We start from the raw sequence: 19,081 nt of genomic DNA, 5'->3' as shown, positions 1-19,081 counted from the left end.
TCATTATCTCTCTTTAGCCTCTTTGACAGGCACATTTATTCAAAAAAGCGAACACATCATCAGACAGAGACAGACGTCTGTTGTCCATACACATGCGCTACATAGAGCGTAGTGACATCATATATCATTGGGGCGGCTGTGGCTTTGGAGGGAGAGCGGGTTGGCTGTTAATCAGAAGGGCGGCTGTTTAATCCCTGGCTTTGCGTGTCGAAGTGTCCTTGGGCAAGATACTGAACCCCGTATGAATGTGTGTGAATGGTGGATGTAGTGTAAAAAGCGCTTTGAGTGGTCGAAAAGACTAGAAAGACGCTATACAAATACAGAGCATTTGCACATAGCATAACATGACATAAAAAACACAATATTCCATATTGTCAGGTGTGGCATTTTACTCCTTTGCTGCAGGGTATCCACATAATTAACTAATTTTTAAATAAACACAACAGGATCATTACTGCTGGCAGTGCCATACTCGTGCACTTATGCCGTGTAGAGTGTGTTGCTGTTACTGACTGTAAATAATTAAGATAATTACGATAATATTTATGTTAGTGTTCAGACAGACAGTGTTTCTTTTTCTTTCACAATTTAATTAAAAAGTACAATTCACACTTTTATATAACGTTTGACTTTGATTTACCTCTTTATTTTTGAAGAGTTACAGGCAGTTATTTGTGCAGACAAACATTCAGTTGACATAAATAAATGTAGAAATGTATAAATATGGAATAGACAATTTAAGTTATATTCAGCCCTAATACCACCGTCTGGAAAGTGAAAAACAGTATGCAGATATTCTTTACCAATTCGGAGGTAAACTGTTTTGCAAAACGTGCAGTTACAGGCAGTTATTTGTACTCCTTTATGTTTCTGCACTTTTGCATTATGTTGCTGTCTGGAGATCAGTAAGATATAGGGCTGGACGATGTTGACATTGTGCCAAAGATGTTTCATATCTTTTGATATCCATAATTATCACGAGAAGTATTAAAATATTATTTCTTTCGAGTTTAAAGGCAGATTTTTGCTCCTGAGTGAAAGTTGAAGAAACCTGATGGTTAATTTTGGTTTAAACTCTTCTTTATGGTCAGAACAAACACTTGACAAATCTGAGAACATTTAAAACAAATATAACAAAAATCTTTGTCAACAATTATGCACAAGTAAAAGTGGAAGTAAAAGCTTATTTCTGTCCTTTTTCCTAAACAAAATAAACATCTTAATAAAAAATATTAAGTCATAATTTGTGCATGATTCAAGTGAATAAAGTCCAACATTTATTGAATATTTATTGAACATTTGTTTTATTGTTATTGAAAAAAAATTGAAATATTTATTGTCATTCTTTTCTTTCCAGCCCTAGTAAGATATATTTTTTTATTTATTTATTCAAACACTATCTAGTAAAGTTGACAGACATTGTTTAACAAGTGCAATCCACATGTTTACATTTCATGTTTATTAGTGACTTTGAATTATCTAAAATGCCAAATGTGGTAATGCCACAGATTTGTTTTTTATTTCTGCAGTCTGCACTTGATTTGTTACTGACTTAAAATGTATGTTTACACCAGGCTAATTTGTAAGTGCTTTTTGCTGTCATGATAATGAAAGTTTACAAGGCTGAAAGTTCAACAAATCAGTCAATATACTGCTGTGATTGAAGTAGATAAATAAAAATGTCTTTCATATCAATTCATGCATCACCTAATTTCATCATTACATAGGCCTTCCTACAGGAAATAACACTAAATGTTTAATACTATGCAATGATTTATTGCTCGTCTTTGTTGAATAATACAGAAGAAAAAGAGCTTTAAAATCACAAAATTGGTAAAAATAAATCGAAATTAGATTATTTTCTAAAATCATTCAGAATCCTTTGTCTACTGACAAATACTTTGCCACCACAAAACATACGCAGAGAGTGGCGTATAAGTGGCTATAATTCTAAGTAAAAAAAATCACATCAAAAATCACAAAAAGGCCTGGATCCTGGAAGGACTGGTTACACTTTGTAGCCTATACTAAATATGAACTTATGCAGTTCAGATTGTGTACCGTTTATAATAGCTTATAATAGCTAACGTTTGCTTATGCAAGCAAAGCCCCATCTATATTACTTCCATTAGCAGTGACTGTATGACACACCCTTAACAGCTGTTAAAACATCATGCCATTTACTGTTCATCAAGGCTCCCAACGTCTTGTTGAATATACATTTTAAAAAGATAACAGAGAGAACAGACCTAACTGGTCTCAGAAACTAACGGAGGGAGATAAAAGACCGTAAGTCTGTGATGAGAAGATAAAACTGTCCCCTCCCACACTTACACATGCTTTCACAGTAGTAGGAGGCCACCTCTTCACTTCATTCACACAGTCCCAGGCTTTGAGTAAGAGCCAGACGAGGTCACAAGTGGTTCATATTGAGCAGACATATGAAGTAGTAGGAGGAAGTCTTCAGGTATGTGGTTTTCTGTTTGGTGGTTTTCTGTTTGGTGATTTTTTTAAACCCACTTCGGTCTTTGCAGCTTACAGTCAAACCACTTCAACTCTTTCCATGTGACCTTTACCATTTAACAGCCCTGTCCAGTCTGACGACTCCTCCTCTCCCCCTCCCCCACCCGTACCCTCTGTGTGTCTCAATGCTGACCAGGTGAGAACACAGCTGAGGAGACTCCACTCCAACAAAGCTGGAGGTGATGATGGTGTCCGCCCTGGGGTGCTCAAAGCCTGTGCCCCCCAGCTATGTGGAGTCCTTCACCATTTCTTCAACCTGAGCCTGAGCCTCCAAAGGGTCCCTGTGCTGTGGAAGACATCTTGCCTCGTGCCTGTGCCAAAGACGCCACGTCCTAGTGACTCCAAGGACTACAGACCTGTGGCACTGACTTCCCACATTATGAAGACCCCGGAGAGACTGGTTCTGGATCAGCTGCAGCCCATGATCAGACCTCTCCTGGACCCACTCCAGTTCATCTACCAGCCCCGACTGGGAGTTCAGGATGCCATCATCGTCCTGCTCAACCATACCAATGCCCACATGGACAAGCTGGCGAGCACTGTGAGGGTCATGTTTTTTGACTTCTCCAGTGCTTTCAACACCATCCGGCCGGATGGTAGACGTTTTCTGATGACTCTGCTGTGGTTGGATGTATCAGCAAGGGTGACAAAGCTGAGTACAGAGCTGTGGTGGGGGACTTTGTCACATGGTGCGAGCAGAACCAAATACAGCTCAATGTGACAAAGACTAAGGACCTGGTTGTGGATCTAAGGAGGTCCAAAGCACCAGTGACCCTTGTTTCCATCCAGGGGAGCAGTGTGGACACTGTGGGGGACTACAAACACCTGGGTGTGCATATGGACAATAAACTGGACTGGGCCAAGAACACTCAAGCCCTCTACAGGAAGGGCCAAAGCGGTCTCGTTTTCTGAGGAGGCTGAGCTCCTTCAACATCTGCTTGACAATGCTGAGGATGTTTTATGAGTCTGTGGTGGCCAGTGCTATCCTGTTTGTTGTTGCATGCTGGGGGAGCAGGCTGAGGGTAGCGGACGCCAACAGGCACAACAAACTGATCCGCAAGGCCAGTGACGTTGTGGGGGTGGAGCTGGACTCTCTGTCTGTGGTGTCAGAGAGGAGGATGCTGTCTAAGCTACATGTCATCTTGGACAATGTCTCCCACCCACTCCATGATGTGCTGCTCAAACACAGGAGCACTTTCAATGCAAGACTCATCCCCACAAAATGCACCACAGAGCGACACAGGAAGTCATTCCTGCCTGTGGCCATCAAACTTTATAACTCCTCCTCTGACACACAGACACATAGTTAGTTATTAAACTGGACCTTATTATATCTGTTTAATATTTAATGTGCAATATTCTCTGCTGCTATTTATTCATTATCACTGTTCACCAATAAATGCATTAATAGTGTAAATATTGTACATACCCATACTTTTCTATACCATACCTTTCAATTATTATTTCTATTCTTTTTAACTTGTTGTGCAATGGGTGTAACTGTGACAAAATAATTTCCCCTTGGGGATCAATAAAGTATTTCTGATTCTGATATCATTCAGTATATGTGTCACGCCCGCCCCTGCTGCGACCTAACCTTGACATGTGGAAGACTGCCTTGTGTTTTTTTTTTGTTCCCTGGGTGTGGCTGCAGTTTTGGTTTTGGGCCCTTTTCCCTTTCAGGCGTGTCAGCTGCGAGGGGAGCTGATTACACACACCTGCACATGATTTGTACTCCCTCGGGTTCCTACCCTATTTAAGCAGCGGCCTGACATCCTGTCCTCGCCGGATTGTTAAGTCGTTTCAGTACGTCTTGGCTACCAGCTCGCTTGATTAGGAATTATATGACACAGCAGAAAAAAGTCCACATGCTGAAGACCACAGGCTGCCAGGAGTTTAATGAGGGGATGTTTCAAACAAAGCTTTTTCACCTGCTCAAAATATTGCCTCTTGGGGAGTTTCATTATTCAACATGTGGACTACTTTTCTTTCTAGGCTGCTTCACCTGTACCCACCTGAGTCTGTACCTGCAAAGTGCACACTATCAAGCCTCTCTACTTTGATCAAAGTCTCCATTTGTCCATCATGTTGCAGTTCAGATTATATACGTCTTCTGTTCCAGCTGTTTGTTCTGGTTTATGACAGATAAAGTCCAGTTTCAGTCTGTCTCTGTTCAGATCCAGCTGTGAGCTCAGTGGCCACCACAGAAGAAGAAGGGAGTCCTGTATAGCACAAGTAAAACACAATTAAATTAAAATACAATACAAATTTACACAAAGTTTACAACATATTTACATAGATAAAAATGCACTGAGTTTAAATATGTAAAATATATACGAAATTAGAAAGACTAAATGTAGATATCTACCAATCGTTAATAAAAAAACAATTGCATATGTCCGTTAGAGTGTCTGATATTTTTTTTAAAAAAGCAGCTAAGGAAATTGGCACGCCAATCTTAAGCTTAGACTGGAGTTCATTCCAGGACAAAGGCCATAGTAAGAGAAACTCCTCTTTCCTGGTTCTGTCCTCATTCTTGGTACCTTACAAAGTAGTCTGTCACTAGATCGTAAATGATATGTGCTTTGCATATGAACAAACTTTAAAAAATTATAAGGCAGAAGACCTAAAATAGCTTTAGAAATAAAAATGTACCAGTGTAGCATCCTGCGCAGTTTGAGTGATGACTAATTTACCATACTGTATAAGATGCAGTGATGTGTCTCATAGCCAGCATTTGTGATAAACCAGAGAGCCGCATGATAAAGTTGGTCAAGGTTGTTGTTGATGGACATGCTAATTGATGATATCACCATAATCTAGCTGAGACAGGAATAATCCTGCAACCACTGTTTTCCGTGTAGTCCTAAAAAAGCAAGATTTCAATCTATATAAAAATGGCAGGGTAAATTTAAGTTTTGTAGCAAGAGCTTCAATGTGTTTTTTAAAGGTAAAACCTTCATTCAGCCAGATACCCAAGTATTTATAAGTATCAACAAGTCCAATGGCTTCATCTTGCAATGTGTTAATAGAAAGAGCAGGGACGTTAGTATTAGTAGGTGCAAATATCATTGCCTTTGTCTTTTGTGCATTTAAAAGTAGCTTCAAATCAAACAGGGCAGATTGTAATGATGCAAAGTCCGACTGCAAATTTGCACTGGTGATCTCAGTTGTAGGAGCACAAGAATACATAATTGTATCATCAGCATACAAATGATACTGTGAGTGTTTAATCTTACTACCAGATATTGTTTAAATAGATGATAAAACACAAAGGACCCTAAACTGATCCTTGTGGGACACACTTTTTAGAACAACAGGGTTAGATGTTACATTTCCATGTGTCCGTTCAGAGATAGCTTTGAAACCAATTTTCAGCTCTGTGCCCAACACCAATATTCAACAGGGTTTTGATTAACATGGAAGGATCTACTGTATCAAATGGCTTTGTAAGGTTAATGAACACAGCCATACAGAACAACTTTTTATCAATTGCCGCTTTTAAGTCATCAATAACTTTTAAAGTAGCAGAAACTGTACTGTGGCCAGATCTAAAATCAGATTGCATGTCGTTAAGGATATTTTGTGAAACCGCAAAAGTTTTTAATTGATCAGACACTAAAATCTCCAAAACCTTTGCTAAAACCGAAAGATCTATAATTATTTGTGTCAAACGTATCACCAGCTTTCAGTAATGACGTGACGTAAGCCTATTACATAAAATAGGCACTCTATCTGTGTAAATGGAAAGTTTAAAGATGTGAGTGGTTTCGCTATAATTTCTGTCAGAGATACTCACAAGTCTTTGAGTCCAAGTCAAGTCTCAAGTCTCTCGTGGTTATTACAAATGTTTTATCACCTGCTGCGTTCAATCCAGGCTCCTTATAAAACTGCTTAGGTGTAAGGAATACTGTAACCTGTTTTTAATTTACAGAGCACAACCATGTAATGTGCAATGCAATTATTGACGGCTTATTAACTGAAGATCTCCCTTCAGTCCATCTATGAGCAGTCTGTACTTAGGCAGGCGCGGAGAGTACTGTCGGACCTGTCCCACATCCTTCAAACGGAATACGAGCTCTTGCCTTCTGGCAGAAGGTACAGAATCCCAAAAAACAAATTGAACTGTTTTAAATACTCTTTCGTACCCACCTCCATCAAAATTTTGAATCAAAATTATAAATAGATCTGTACGCTGAGGAATGGGAAGTGTGCAATAGAGTCTTAAACCCAGTGTAACGTTAACTAAATAAAACTGTGACGTTGCATAATCAACAATAAACCTGTAATCTGTTTTTAACTTACAGAGCACAACCATGCAGCCTAATGTACAATGTGTCTACAATTAATGACTAATTATAAGCTTATAAACTACTGTAAGTCAACAAACCCTGTTGACTCTCAAACCAGTATAAAGTTAACTAAATAAAACTGTAAAGTTACATGGTCAACAATAAAGCTGTAACCTGTTTTTAACTTACAGAGCACAACCATGGAATGTGCAATGCAATCAATGACAGCTTAAACTACTGTAAACAACACATCCCCACTCTCAAAGCAGTGTAACTTTATAACTAAACTAGAAAAGCAATTTCTGAAGAAATTGGGGTGTGAATGCTGTCTGCTGAATGGCTTGCGCTAAACTGAATTGCTGTCTTTAATAAAGTTGAATGGTACAAATTTATGAAAGATGTGGAAAGTTTTGTTGAAAGCTGAAGCCATGAAGCAGTTGAAGAAATGTGAGAAAATCCCAAGTGTTGTGAATATATGACCTGAAATATTTAGAAAGGGGTATGAAAACTTTGAAAAAGTTTGAAATCGTGTAATTAGGTGACATAAGCGTATCAACTCCCCGTGGAAGTCCTGGGTGAGCGGAATGACTCCATAGTGTTGAGTTGCACAGATTGATGGGGATGAGTGCGGCTGGGCTCTTCAAGGTATACACACCCATCTCCACTGTCTTCAGTGCATTGAGGTCCTGATTGATCTGGCTGCTCCAAGACCCCAAATGGTCAATCTCCCACATGTGGGCACATGTGGGCAGACTGATCCCCACAAGAGATGAGCCCAGTGAAGGTGGTGTCATCTGCACACTTCAGGAGCTTGGTGGTTTGGTGACTGGAGGTGCAGCTGTTCAGGGAGGAGAGCAGAAGGGAAAGAACACTGCCTTGAGGGGAACCAGTGCTGACGGTCCTGGAGTCAGAAACATGTTTTCCGATCTTCATGTGCCGCTTGCTGCTGGACAGTGAGCTGGAATAATGTTGTTGTTCTGTTTTACTATAGACACACTGTACAGAGAGATACTTCTGAGACGTTCGGCCTGTCTCTTCTTCGGCCCTCGCTATTTTCTCTCTCTTCCTGCATTTTGCAAATGGCGCCATCAAATCACATAGGGCCTTTCCGAAACTGCGTGCTACTCCCTCTCCCTACCTACCTCCACTCTGTTTGCGCTTTCATCCAGATGGTCCACCACATTGAGTGCCATCCCAAACCAATGAGGGCAAAGTGGTAGTGGGTTGTTAAACACCTCCAATGCCGAGTGAGCACCGATGTTGGCTTGTTGAAAGTGTGTAACACCCTTTGCTGCACAATGGGAGACCTTTCTTTCAAATGTGAGTTCCTTGTGACATTGCTGGTTAACATGTAGGATTTTTAAATTCCGAAAATCCCACTTCCACTACTTTCATATCACCATACACAGGTTAACAACACAGCTCAAAGTTATGCTGTATTGTGTTTAATAAAAAATGCTCTTGTCTGATAGACAATACAGCTGTTGTTTTTATTGAATCATATTAATACGAAAATCTTCATCCGAAACAAAATAGCCTACATTAAATGACAGAATGATAGAACATGGCACAACTAGATACATAGGGGATTACCTAACAAGCAACAAAGACATTCAATAAAAATAGTTTTTTAATTCTTCAATATAATATTAGATTTCTTTGGAAATGTTGTATTTGTGAATGTCGGCCCAATGTTTTTAAAAAAGATAAAGAGGTTCAAATAGGCTTTTCTTTTACAATGAATATCAATCTTTTCATAAAAGAATATATTTCTTTTTCATAAATATCTAAAGTCATAGTATAATATTTGAAATTTAACCAAATTAATTTGGTTCATTAACAAACAAAATAAGTGACAAATGCTTTTAGTTTCGTTATTGTAATAAAGACTTTTCCTCTTGTCCTGCAGCAGAGCTGGAATAATGTTGTTGAAGGCAGAGTCCACAAACAGGATCCTGATGTTGTTTCCTGGAGAGTCCAGGTGCTGGAGGATGTAGTGAAGGGCCATGTTTACTGAGTTGTCAGCATTACATCATCTCAATCAGCTATGTGCTGAGCCTGCAATCTAAGGTTTCACCTGTGATGCTAAAAGCTATCGGTATTAGACAGGCTTATACAGCTGATCTCATTGAGTTTTAACCTGGAGCACAGCTCAGCTTCTCCTGGTCCTACTGAACAGACCGTAACTCTCAGTGCCAAAGTAAACATATTGTTAGAGAGATAAGATCCTCATGAAGATGATGTCCAAGATTTGTGTGTCTACTGTCAAAATGCTTCACAGCCGCAGTATAGAAATGTCCACCTTTCTGACTCCTTCCTGAAACTGCAGCACTTTTTTAGTATGGGAGTCTATGCAGCAGTTGAGTGGGACTCCTCTCCCTCTCAAGCCAACTGTACCAGCTGTGAAAGTCTATTTTCTTTCAAAGTTGGACATGAGCGACAGAACAGGTTTTCCTACAACTTGTGAAAAAAATACATATGTAGAGTGAAAATTGTGGGAGATACAGAGAGTTGAATACAATTCAAGATTGATCCAAGTTGTTATTCCAGGCTGACTTCAGTCTCTGTACACTACCATCTGTGTGAGATAATGATCCAGACTGTAGACCAGCACTTCCATAGAAGACATGTTCAGCTTGTAGCGCCGTGTGCAGGATATTCACCTCCATTCAGATGTTTCTGTTTTGTGAAATTTTGATAAATGAGTGATGTTATTTAATTACTTAGAAGAAAAATCATTCCTACTTCCTACTGTACATAACAGTAAAATGGACTCAGACTGGTTTCTTTTATACAAACACTGCTGGATGCGCATGCAGCCAGGGGGTCAAAGCGCTTTGGTAGCCGGTCAGAAGACTGTAGTAAACAACTGTAATCAAGGTAGATTAGGCATTGTTTGTAAATTCTTGTTGACTCAGTAATAAACTTAATTTTGCATGTTAATATATCATGTGCAACCGCACTGCAGGTCAGCGGAACCAGAACTTGTGTTGTTCAAGTCAGCTGCTAGCCAATAAACTAAAGGAAGAATGGAGAAAGAAGGAGAGAGGCGTTCTTTCCACAGCTGTAAGTAACGTTCTGCCATTAGGCCGAGCTGTGTCACACTCAGAGATGCAAAGAACATGGTCTTCTGTTGTAAACTCTGTGCGACCAGCAAAACGCTTTCAACTGTGAACAATTTTGTATTGAAGCATCTGCTAAAGCAGCACAGCAACGTGAAACTTGAGCCTGTGGAAATAAACTCCGGCAGCTAACGTTTCTGCCAGTGAAGCATCCACTCAGCAGGAGAGAGTGGCGTTAATCAACGTTTTGTGTTTTGTAAAAGCACTGAATGCTTCTCTTATAAATGCATTTGCAAAATGTTAGTTCAAAATTTGAGACACTTGCTTGATTTTTCTGATCTCTGACAGTGGCATTAAAAAAAAAAAATCATACTCATGGCTGCTGTTATGAACACGCGATTAGTTAAAATCTGCAGGGACCTGCTTTGTTTTTTTAAATTATTTTTAAATAGCCTATATCCATAGCTTATATGATAGAGCATCCTCTGGTCTGAGAGGCTGCAGTGTTTTCAGTTCGGCTGGTTGTTGACTTTAGGTTAACTATTGTTCCAGTAAAGTGGATTCATTTCTAAAACGCCATTTTTTTCTGGAAAGGTACCATATAGCTACAGATCCAGATATTAATAAACAAAGAATCCCCCCAACAGCAGCAGCGATCACAACTCCTGTCATGTCTGAACTTTGTTCTCCACATTCAGCATCAGTTGAAGCAGTTCCTGCTTTCAGCAGCTGCAGATTTATTGATTCACATCTGGAATGATAGAGGGACATTTTTACAGCAACATTTGTAGGAAACCATGAATTCACTGCTGCTGGAAGAGTTCAGATGTCTGATGTGAAGCTTCTCTTACTGTGTGTGCGGCAGACAGGACGTAAATGTCCCATCTGAAAATGTTCCACTGCTGCAGTCAGAGCACTCTGTGTCTGTGAATGCTGTTCCTGTACAAACACAGATTAGAGATAATGAAACTAGTTTAGTAAACATATTATGAAGCGATCAAAGGCTGATATGACATTATTATATTTCATCAAACATAATTTAATTTCAGTGGATTTAAAAAAATACATGTCACAAAATAATCTTGGCATTCTCTTTGAGGTTTTGAAGAGATGTTCTATTGCAGCTCTTTTCTAAATCATTTCATTTTTATCATTCATAATTACAGAGCAAGATGGGATTTGATTCACTGTAAAGAAGGAGCCTCGGCAGCCTCATAATCAAACTGACCCCTGTTTGAGAGAAAACTTGAACTATTCAAATGTCAAGAGTTTTAGTGCTATAATGTAATGTACAATAAAATCAAATATAACACTGCTAATATGTTGATGTCAGTTAACAACTGTCAAGAAATTACATAAATTCCACTTTTAACTTTCACTTTTTTTGCCAATGTAATATCAGTTTCTCTGCGCATGAAAACGACAAAAAGAACTACTTTTTTCCCCAAAATAAAAAAAACTGTTCCTGACAGATTGAGAGAATTCTTCTGCTTTGTCTACTCTTAAACTTATGTTGTCCATGTAACTATTAGGGTTTACATTATCCCAGTAAATCTTAAAGTTATTTTTATTTTGAAATCATGTGTCAGATTAAGAAGCTAAAGCTGTTCAATGTATCCTACACACATGTAAAACAATATGTCCTGTAGGTAAATATAAGTTTGGGTCGGTCTTGGCATCAGCAGATACACAAAAATTAAAGGACAACTGAGCAAACTCCATTTGCTGCTGAAACATCTCATGAAAACAATTTGGAAGCGCCACAAAAAAGAAAAAGTAGACCTAACCCTACAAATCAAATGGAAAATTTTTATGTTGGAAAAAACAACACAAACCCATCAATCCATGTATGTTTGTTTCTTTGATTATTTTGTTTCAAATCCGAGTCGGAAAAACCAACTAAACAAGTTGTTTTTTGTTTTTTCTGTCTTAAAACCAAAATGGAAAAATATTGATTCTGATATTTAATATGTCAGACTAGTTTAGCTTTGTGTGTTACACTTGCTACACCTGCAGCAGATACACTTGGGATGGTGGTGCCTGATTAAATGTAATTAAGATGAGCCTGAACATCAAAATAAGTGGTTTTTTTTTAGAAAAACAGCAGGCTCACGTTCATTTTGTAACTCACTGGCAAACAGGACAGGAAGAGGAACGCCTCAGAAGTTGCCTGAGAATCCTTCGGTTTTTAAGATTTCTTCAGTATCAAATGAATTCAGTGATAGTTGTATCCTGTCAGTTTCTCAGTCCTACCTGAAGAGAGGCTGTGAAGTCTACATGTTACGCGATATGAGAACCACATACAACATTATTTATCAAATTGGGTCGGACTTGATGAATTTAGCGCGAGGATACACGTGTGATAACGTCCGGTTTTCAAAATAAGGTGTCTATACAGGATGGAAAAAAGATTAATTGGATTATATTCACAGAAAGTATAAAACATATTACATGTGTCCATTACTTTACCAGACCCTCTCGGGCGGGTGCACGCATGATCCATAATGATACAGAAAAATTGAAATTAATGGCAAAAATAGCATAAATCATGTATTCAGGGGAGCTCATGTCTCATTAAGAGGGGTCAAGCTCCCCTGGCTCCCCTGTAGTCACCCTGGCTGTAGTCCTTGAGAAAAAACCCTTGATAAACATTTTGGGTAACAACCAACAAATGAGCTCAGCATGGTGTGCAATTTAAATAATGAATGAAAATTACCCAAACATTTTAATCCGTGTATGATTTCTTAATTTACAGTTCGACAAATTAACTAATAACAGTTCATGTTTGCTGTGTACCATTGGATGTACTGACAACTATCACTGAATTAATTTGATACTGAAGAAATCTTCAAAATCGGAGGATTCTTTGGCAACTTGTAACGCACTTATGTTGATGTTCAAGCTCATCTTAATTAGGCTACATTTAATTAGGCACCGCCATCACCCAAGTGTATCTGCTGCAGATTTATCAAGTGTAACACACAAAGCTAAATTAGTCTGACATTATTAAATATCACAATCAGTAATTTCTGTTATGGTTTCCAAAACAGAAAAAACAAAAAACAACTTGTTTTTTCTGTTCGGTTTTGAAAGGAAATAATCAAAGAACGAACCATACGTGGATTATTCCCATCCCATTTTCAGACTATTTAAATTTATATGGAATAGAGCCAGTGTATCTCTATGATAGTATCTTGATTTTACAGGGGGTTTTGTATTACTATTTAAATTATGTTTGTGTTTCTTTACATGTGCTGCACATTGTAACAAATCAGCTTCAGTGCTTTTACTCAATCTGTGATCATCTGAAAGCTGCCTTCATGGTGACTGGATGACTCAACTTAAACTGATTAAGTTTAAGTCTTAAATTGACTTAAACTTTACCACCTGACTACTTCACCCAGTAGTCAGGTACATATAATAACACTCTCTGATCTCAAGGTGATGCTGTAAAAATCAAGTTTGCAAGTCAAAATTCTTTCATCACTTGAATCTCTAAAGTCGTCTGCATCTGTTCTTCTCCTCTGAAAATGTCAAATGTTGCGTTTTTCGCGACTTGCTTGGATCCCGATCGTTGCCGCTTCCTGCTATATTTTAAACACTTAAACTATAGTTACAGCCTTAAAGTCAGCAGAAAGAAACCAACCTTTCTTGCTGATGTATTGTCCTGGTTGACAGCTTGTGTGTCTCTGTGCTGTCATACAGCCGTTCTCTGTAGATTCCAGACAGTAGAATCCCTCCAGTGGTTCACAAACTGCATCTGATGTTGTTGTACATGACGTATTTATCTTCAAACCAGAACCTGTCAGCACATACAGAGGTTACATATGGAGATACTACACTTTTAATCTGCTAGACCAACATGCTTTTTTTTCAGGCTTAAACATTAAGGAAAATACAGCAAAGGCTGTGCTGATGTTAACAGCGTAATACCTCGACTGCAAAAGAAATCATGTTGAATGTCTTGTGGCTTACTTGTGACAAAATATCTTCACTCAGTATTTCAGAGTATTTCACAACACACAAGGTCTTTGTTTCTGCATGTAGTGTGGCACTTTAAGAACAACCAAGGTGCTTTACAGGTTAACAATACAACAATAAAACAGAAATTACACACGCAATAAAACATCATAACATACAGTTTAAGATATAGTGATATTAAAATTGCAGTTGTCGACAGGTGAGTCTGCATATGTTAAGGTGGAGGGAGATTAGTCAGGGGTGTAGGTATAGACAGTGCAGACAGTGCAGCTGCATCGGGGCCCGCACTGTACAGGTGCCCATGACCGGAGCGGGCCACGCAGCAGCTGTTGCTACAGAAGTACACAAGGAGCAACAGAGGTTAGCTCCGGTTAGCTCGCGGGAGACTCCTGTTTTTTATTGTCCTCTCACGGGTCTCATTTCTCCCGAATTATGACAATTGTTCACAACTTCCTGTTCTTTTCTTTACGGTTTCTGGCGCTGTACAACGCAACCACCCCACCACTGACTCCCTCTCTCTCCCCACTGTGTCCACTTGGACAAATAGCATGCAGATAACTCAAAAGAGAGCTCGCGGTCTGGTGGATTTCAGGTGTAAGAAAGGGAAATAGATAGATAGGTAGAGGAGAAAGAGAGCCACGTGAATAATAATGGCTTTTGTGGAGCTTTCTCGTTCCCCGCAGCTCAGTGTACAGCAGAACAGCTGCTCTAGAGTGACTTCAAAGTTGCATTTAATCTGACCTGAGTCTCCAGACTCAGGTCGCATTTGAAAAGTTCCGATCTGTATCGGTTTTGGACCACATATGAAAGTGGGACAATTCTGAATTGGAAAAGATCAGATTCCATGTTATTTGGCCGGTTCACACTGTCATTAAGAGATCAGATCTGAGTCACATATGGGCAAAAAAATCTGATTTGGGTCACAATGGCCTGCAGTCTGAACATAGCCAAAGAGAAGGAATAAAAAGAACTGTTAAATTGAATATGTTAATATGGAAAGACAATTAATTTAATGAGCTTTATATTATGGAGGGTAGGTATTTACTGCATCTAATCTCATCAGTTGTTAAACCGTGCAAAATGAGGAAACAAGACACACAAATTTGCCAATACAGGGTTTCCTTCTAGTCACGAACACAGTGTGTGTGTGTCTGTGTGCGAGCGTGTACTTCGTAACTTAGGAGCCCAAGGGGCCCATCTTAACAACCTGCACTGGGGCCTGTTTTTACTACCTTACGCGACTGACACCACTGCTTTCCATGTGTAGAATTTTTAGTTATGGTTTTTGTATTTCCTCATTTTATAACTGTCTGGAAATATCACTGGAAAGGAACGATCCACTGAGTTTACACTTTCCCACCAGCACTATTAAACAGCTCCACTCTCTTCTTGTTCAGAGGTTAAAGGCAGAGCAGCAGCTTATCACTCTGCAGAGCTGATGGACAGAAAACCTTCAACGTTTCAGTTTACTTTTTCTATTTTCTTTCTCGACAGTGAAATGTTTGTTGATGTGTGAGAAACAGAATTATAAAGACAAAGGTTTTACAAAGAATGAAATGTTGGAGAGGAGCGATTTGATGCATGAATTTCTGTCAAGCAAATAAAAACTTGCTTTCATAACAAATTATTTTACCAGTAATGCTGCAGCTGTCACAGGTTTTCTGCTAAACATCATTCTGTACCGCAGGATCAGAGTTTTCGTGGGCTGAAGACGTCATCTCACTGAGATTTGGAATGAAGTGAGAGTAAAATGCAGAACAGGGACATCATCTGAAACAAAAAGAAACACATCCATGCAGAGATTACACTAACAGCCAAGCAAACAGTTTCTTTTGAGCTTTCTGCAGTGAGCAGATGTCTGAAACATCTTTTAAATGAGAAACCTGGTTAACACAGATACATTTGTGCTGGAGAAACCTGTTTTTAACTTTAAACTGTCCACACATGAGCTCCAGATGAGGAACCACAGGTGGACCCTGGAAGTCTTTTACCTTCACTGGGAATCTGTTTATTGACTGGTCACTGCACATTAAACCAGTGGCTTATAACCTTATAACTGATTTACTTTGGATCAGGATTTAATTTCCTGTCCCAATAATCATCTCACGACCCCCCAGATTTATCTTGTGACCCTTTGGAGGGACCTGAATCCCAGGTTTGTAAACACCAGACTAAACTATCAAACGGTATATAAATACTTAAAACTAGCTAAACCTCAACAGGACAATTCTGCTTATGTATTAACAATGATGTCATCAGGACCGTTTTTCTGCAGATTCAGTATTTTAACCTTTTAGACTTCAGGTATTTTGCTGATAATACTTCTGTACTTAAACCTGCAATAAATTATTTTTCTGGTAACTTGAGAGGCAATGGAAACATGCTGAGAACACACATCATCACTTAAAGTTGTTATGGCAAACTTGACAACAAACTTTTTTCTAAATCCAGTAATTCCATAGGAACATGATGGTTTCATGGAACGTGAGTCCTGTTTGTGTCACCTGATTAATATTTATTACATATTTCCCCTGTAAAACAACAAACTGTCATTTACCATGTTGGTTATTGTACAGACTAAACAATCTGTACAAAAACCAACAGAGGTGAGAAAAATGCTTAAGATTCACACTGTCAAGCAAAGGTTGCCCAATGAGCCGTAACCTCCCAGGTCGCCAGAGACAGGACAAGTTAAAAACAAACACTGCTGGGTATTGACAAATAGAACTTTGAGACATAGCAAACATACTCACATAACAGCAGCAACATTGGTTGAATGTGAATTTCATACACGTCACGATGTGTACGCTGAATAACCAGGGCCGATTTGGGATTAATCAATGAAACGTTTACATTTCAGACCAATCCTATCAGGAAGTGATCCTTCTCCTACTGAGTCTAATAAAACACAAATGTCTCTAAACGTTCTAAAACAACTGACTTCGGATCAGAATCAGAAGAATGTAGGCTATAATTTTGAACAGCATTTTACCTTTAGGTTTAGAAATAATTAGGCCTAAGTTACGATGTCTGCTAACTTTCGCTTTTGCAATTGCGTGCAGTTCTGTAAGAGCGGAACTTAACAGCTTTTGTTCACCTGAAATAACAGCTGAAAACATCCGAACCACACAGAACCTGGACTCAAGAGTTTCAGCGGTAAGACAACAACAAGTGGGTTCTACAGTGTGTGACTACGTTTCCCTCTGTGGTGTATAACATATGTGCATTTGACCATTACAGTTTAAAATAATACTCTGCAGCTGGAGAGAGGGACAGTGGACCCTTATGGGGAAGTAATGATTGATGGGTGTGCGGGGAGTGAACCCTCCTATGGAATTTGACCTCTGACCCAGTGTTAGGGGGAGTAGAGATTAGTGTGTATGAAGGGACTGTACCCTTCTGTGGTGTCTAACAGATGGTTACACTTATTCTACAGCACTGCGCCCTTATATTGTATTTAGCAGAGACCTAAACATGTCCTATATAAGTTGTGTTCGATGTACAGAGAGACAGAGTGGCCATCGGGTGGGGTCACTCTCCAAGCTGCTGCAGAGCTTGTAATTGATGCTGAATTCTTTGATGTAATAAACTTTTATAATCAAGAACAGTGTCAAGCGGATTTCTTCTCAACACATCATCGCAGCATTATCGTTCGGACACCACACCTCTTTAATCGAAATATATCACACACAGCTCGACTCACCTGTTTGTACCGACACATTAGAGCTGACGTCTATGAAGATTCTCAGTCATCCAGGTCATAGTTATCCAACGAAGGTTAAAATCAAGGGCAACTGGACTTGGTTGAAGACCAGTTTAAGGATTTTTCTTACGGTAACATCGTGTCGCAGCACATTTCAAAATAAAAGTGAGCTTCTGCTGAACAGAATGCAATTGATGTGGCAGAAACGATTGAATAAATAAATAAATGCTTAAGACACCACAAGTATCTAAAGAAAATATTACAGTCTCACAGAAAGCTTACTATATTCAGACAAGATTTGAACTCATGTAAAAAGAAAAACCTTCTGTTTCCCCTAACTCATTTCACTTCAAAGTGACAGCAGACCACCTCAGAGTGTCCCTCTGTCAATATCAGAGCAATCTGATGTAGTCTTTAAAAGTTACAGCCCTTGAAAGTGTATTTCACTATTCGCCAAGATTCAAATTGATGTAAAAAGGAAACTTCCTGTTTCCACTGACTGTTATGTATTGCTTTATTTTTTAAGTTTATTTATTTTCTAATTTCTAACTCTTTAAAAAAAATAGGATATGGTATTTAGGACTTGAGAATTGACTTGGAACTTGTCAGTCTTGACCCAGACTGACCTATTTCAACCGGTCTGACTTGGGACTTGAGCGCTAAGACTGAGAATGACTTGTAAAAAAATGCCTTGGTCCTGTTTATACAAAGTAGAAACAAAGTAGTAATTTTAATACAAATAATTTTTCCCTAAACCTGATTTGAAGCCTAAAACCTAAAAAACCTGGTCACTATACTGTGTCACATCATATAACTGATTAATATTTCATTGTAAACAGTGTTGAAGGCACAGACAGATGATGATGTCCAAGTGATCAGATCAGAAAAAGTTTCAATGTGTCAATTAAACTAGTACTAAAACAACATTATCTGCTGGTAAATCAGACTGTTATTGTTCCAATAAATGAGTTTCACCTGATAATTGTGTTGGATGATGTGGAGCCTTCTACAATACTGTAGGGGGACTAGAGGTGCTACCTAACACCAAGCTCTGAGTGAGGATCTAATTAAAAATTCATATTTTAAAAGGTCACTTCTTCTGTCATTACTGGATTTATTCTTCTCCTCAGCAACATTGGTAATTTGTACTAATATTGAGACGCAGCTCTGAAGCCGCTCAGTGAACTTTCGAACTCAGATTAGAGATTCATTTGTTGCATATGACCTATTTACTTTCCCTTACCTTTTCTGTTTCAGGGTATGAATAACTCAGTACTTTTTTTAACCAAACACAATCTTTATCTATTCCTTTGTTGCATTTGATGCCGTCTCACTACCCGTTTTTTCCTGTCTCTCTACACTGATGTTCAAAAAGGAAATCTAAAAAACATTATCTGCCAGTAGGGCTTCAAACAGACAGGACTCATTCAGGTCAAACCCCAGTTTGTTGGTGAGGTATGAGGGGGATTATACAAAGCTTTAAGGCTCTGTTGGTATTTTGTTTCTGAATGAAACACACT

At 38.9% G+C, this 19,081-nt stretch overlaps 1 protein-coding gene across 4 annotated transcripts in view; it reads right to left on the bottom strand.

The window, feature by feature from the left end:
* Positions 1-8,279: 8,279 nt before the first annotated feature.
* Positions 8,280-19,081, bottom strand: part of LOC119905741 (tumor necrosis factor receptor superfamily member 14-like) — a 67,910-nt gene continuing 57,108 nt past the window's right edge. Inside the window, exons 5-7 of one of the 4 annotated variants that reach the window (XM_038723031.1) lie at positions 13,524-13,679; positions 10,729-10,816; positions 8,280-10,628 (exon numbers count right to left, since the gene is read on the bottom strand). In XM_038723031.1, the coding sequence (XP_038578959.1) occupies positions 10,418-10,628; positions 10,729-10,816; positions 13,524-13,679 (455 nt within the window). In that variant the 3' untranslated portion in view covers positions 8,280-10,417. Of the gene's footprint in view, positions 10,817-13,523; positions 13,680-19,081 lie in introns of all 4 variants that reach the window. The other 3 variants (XM_038723030.1, XM_038723035.1, XM_038723034.1) reach the window with 3 other exon arrangements.

The sequence above is a fragment of the Micropterus salmoides genome, unplaced genomic scaffold (genome assembly GCF_014851395.1).
Source record: "Micropterus salmoides isolate LMB-PRFRI ecotype aquatic unplaced genomic scaffold, ASM1485139v1 Ms_hic_scaffold_16, whole genome shotgun sequence".
In the NCBI taxonomy this organism is placed as follows: domain Eukaryota; kingdom Metazoa; phylum Chordata; class Actinopteri; order Centrarchiformes; family Centrarchidae; genus Micropterus; species Micropterus salmoides.
This window is presented reverse-complemented; position numbering and strand designations above follow the sequence as displayed.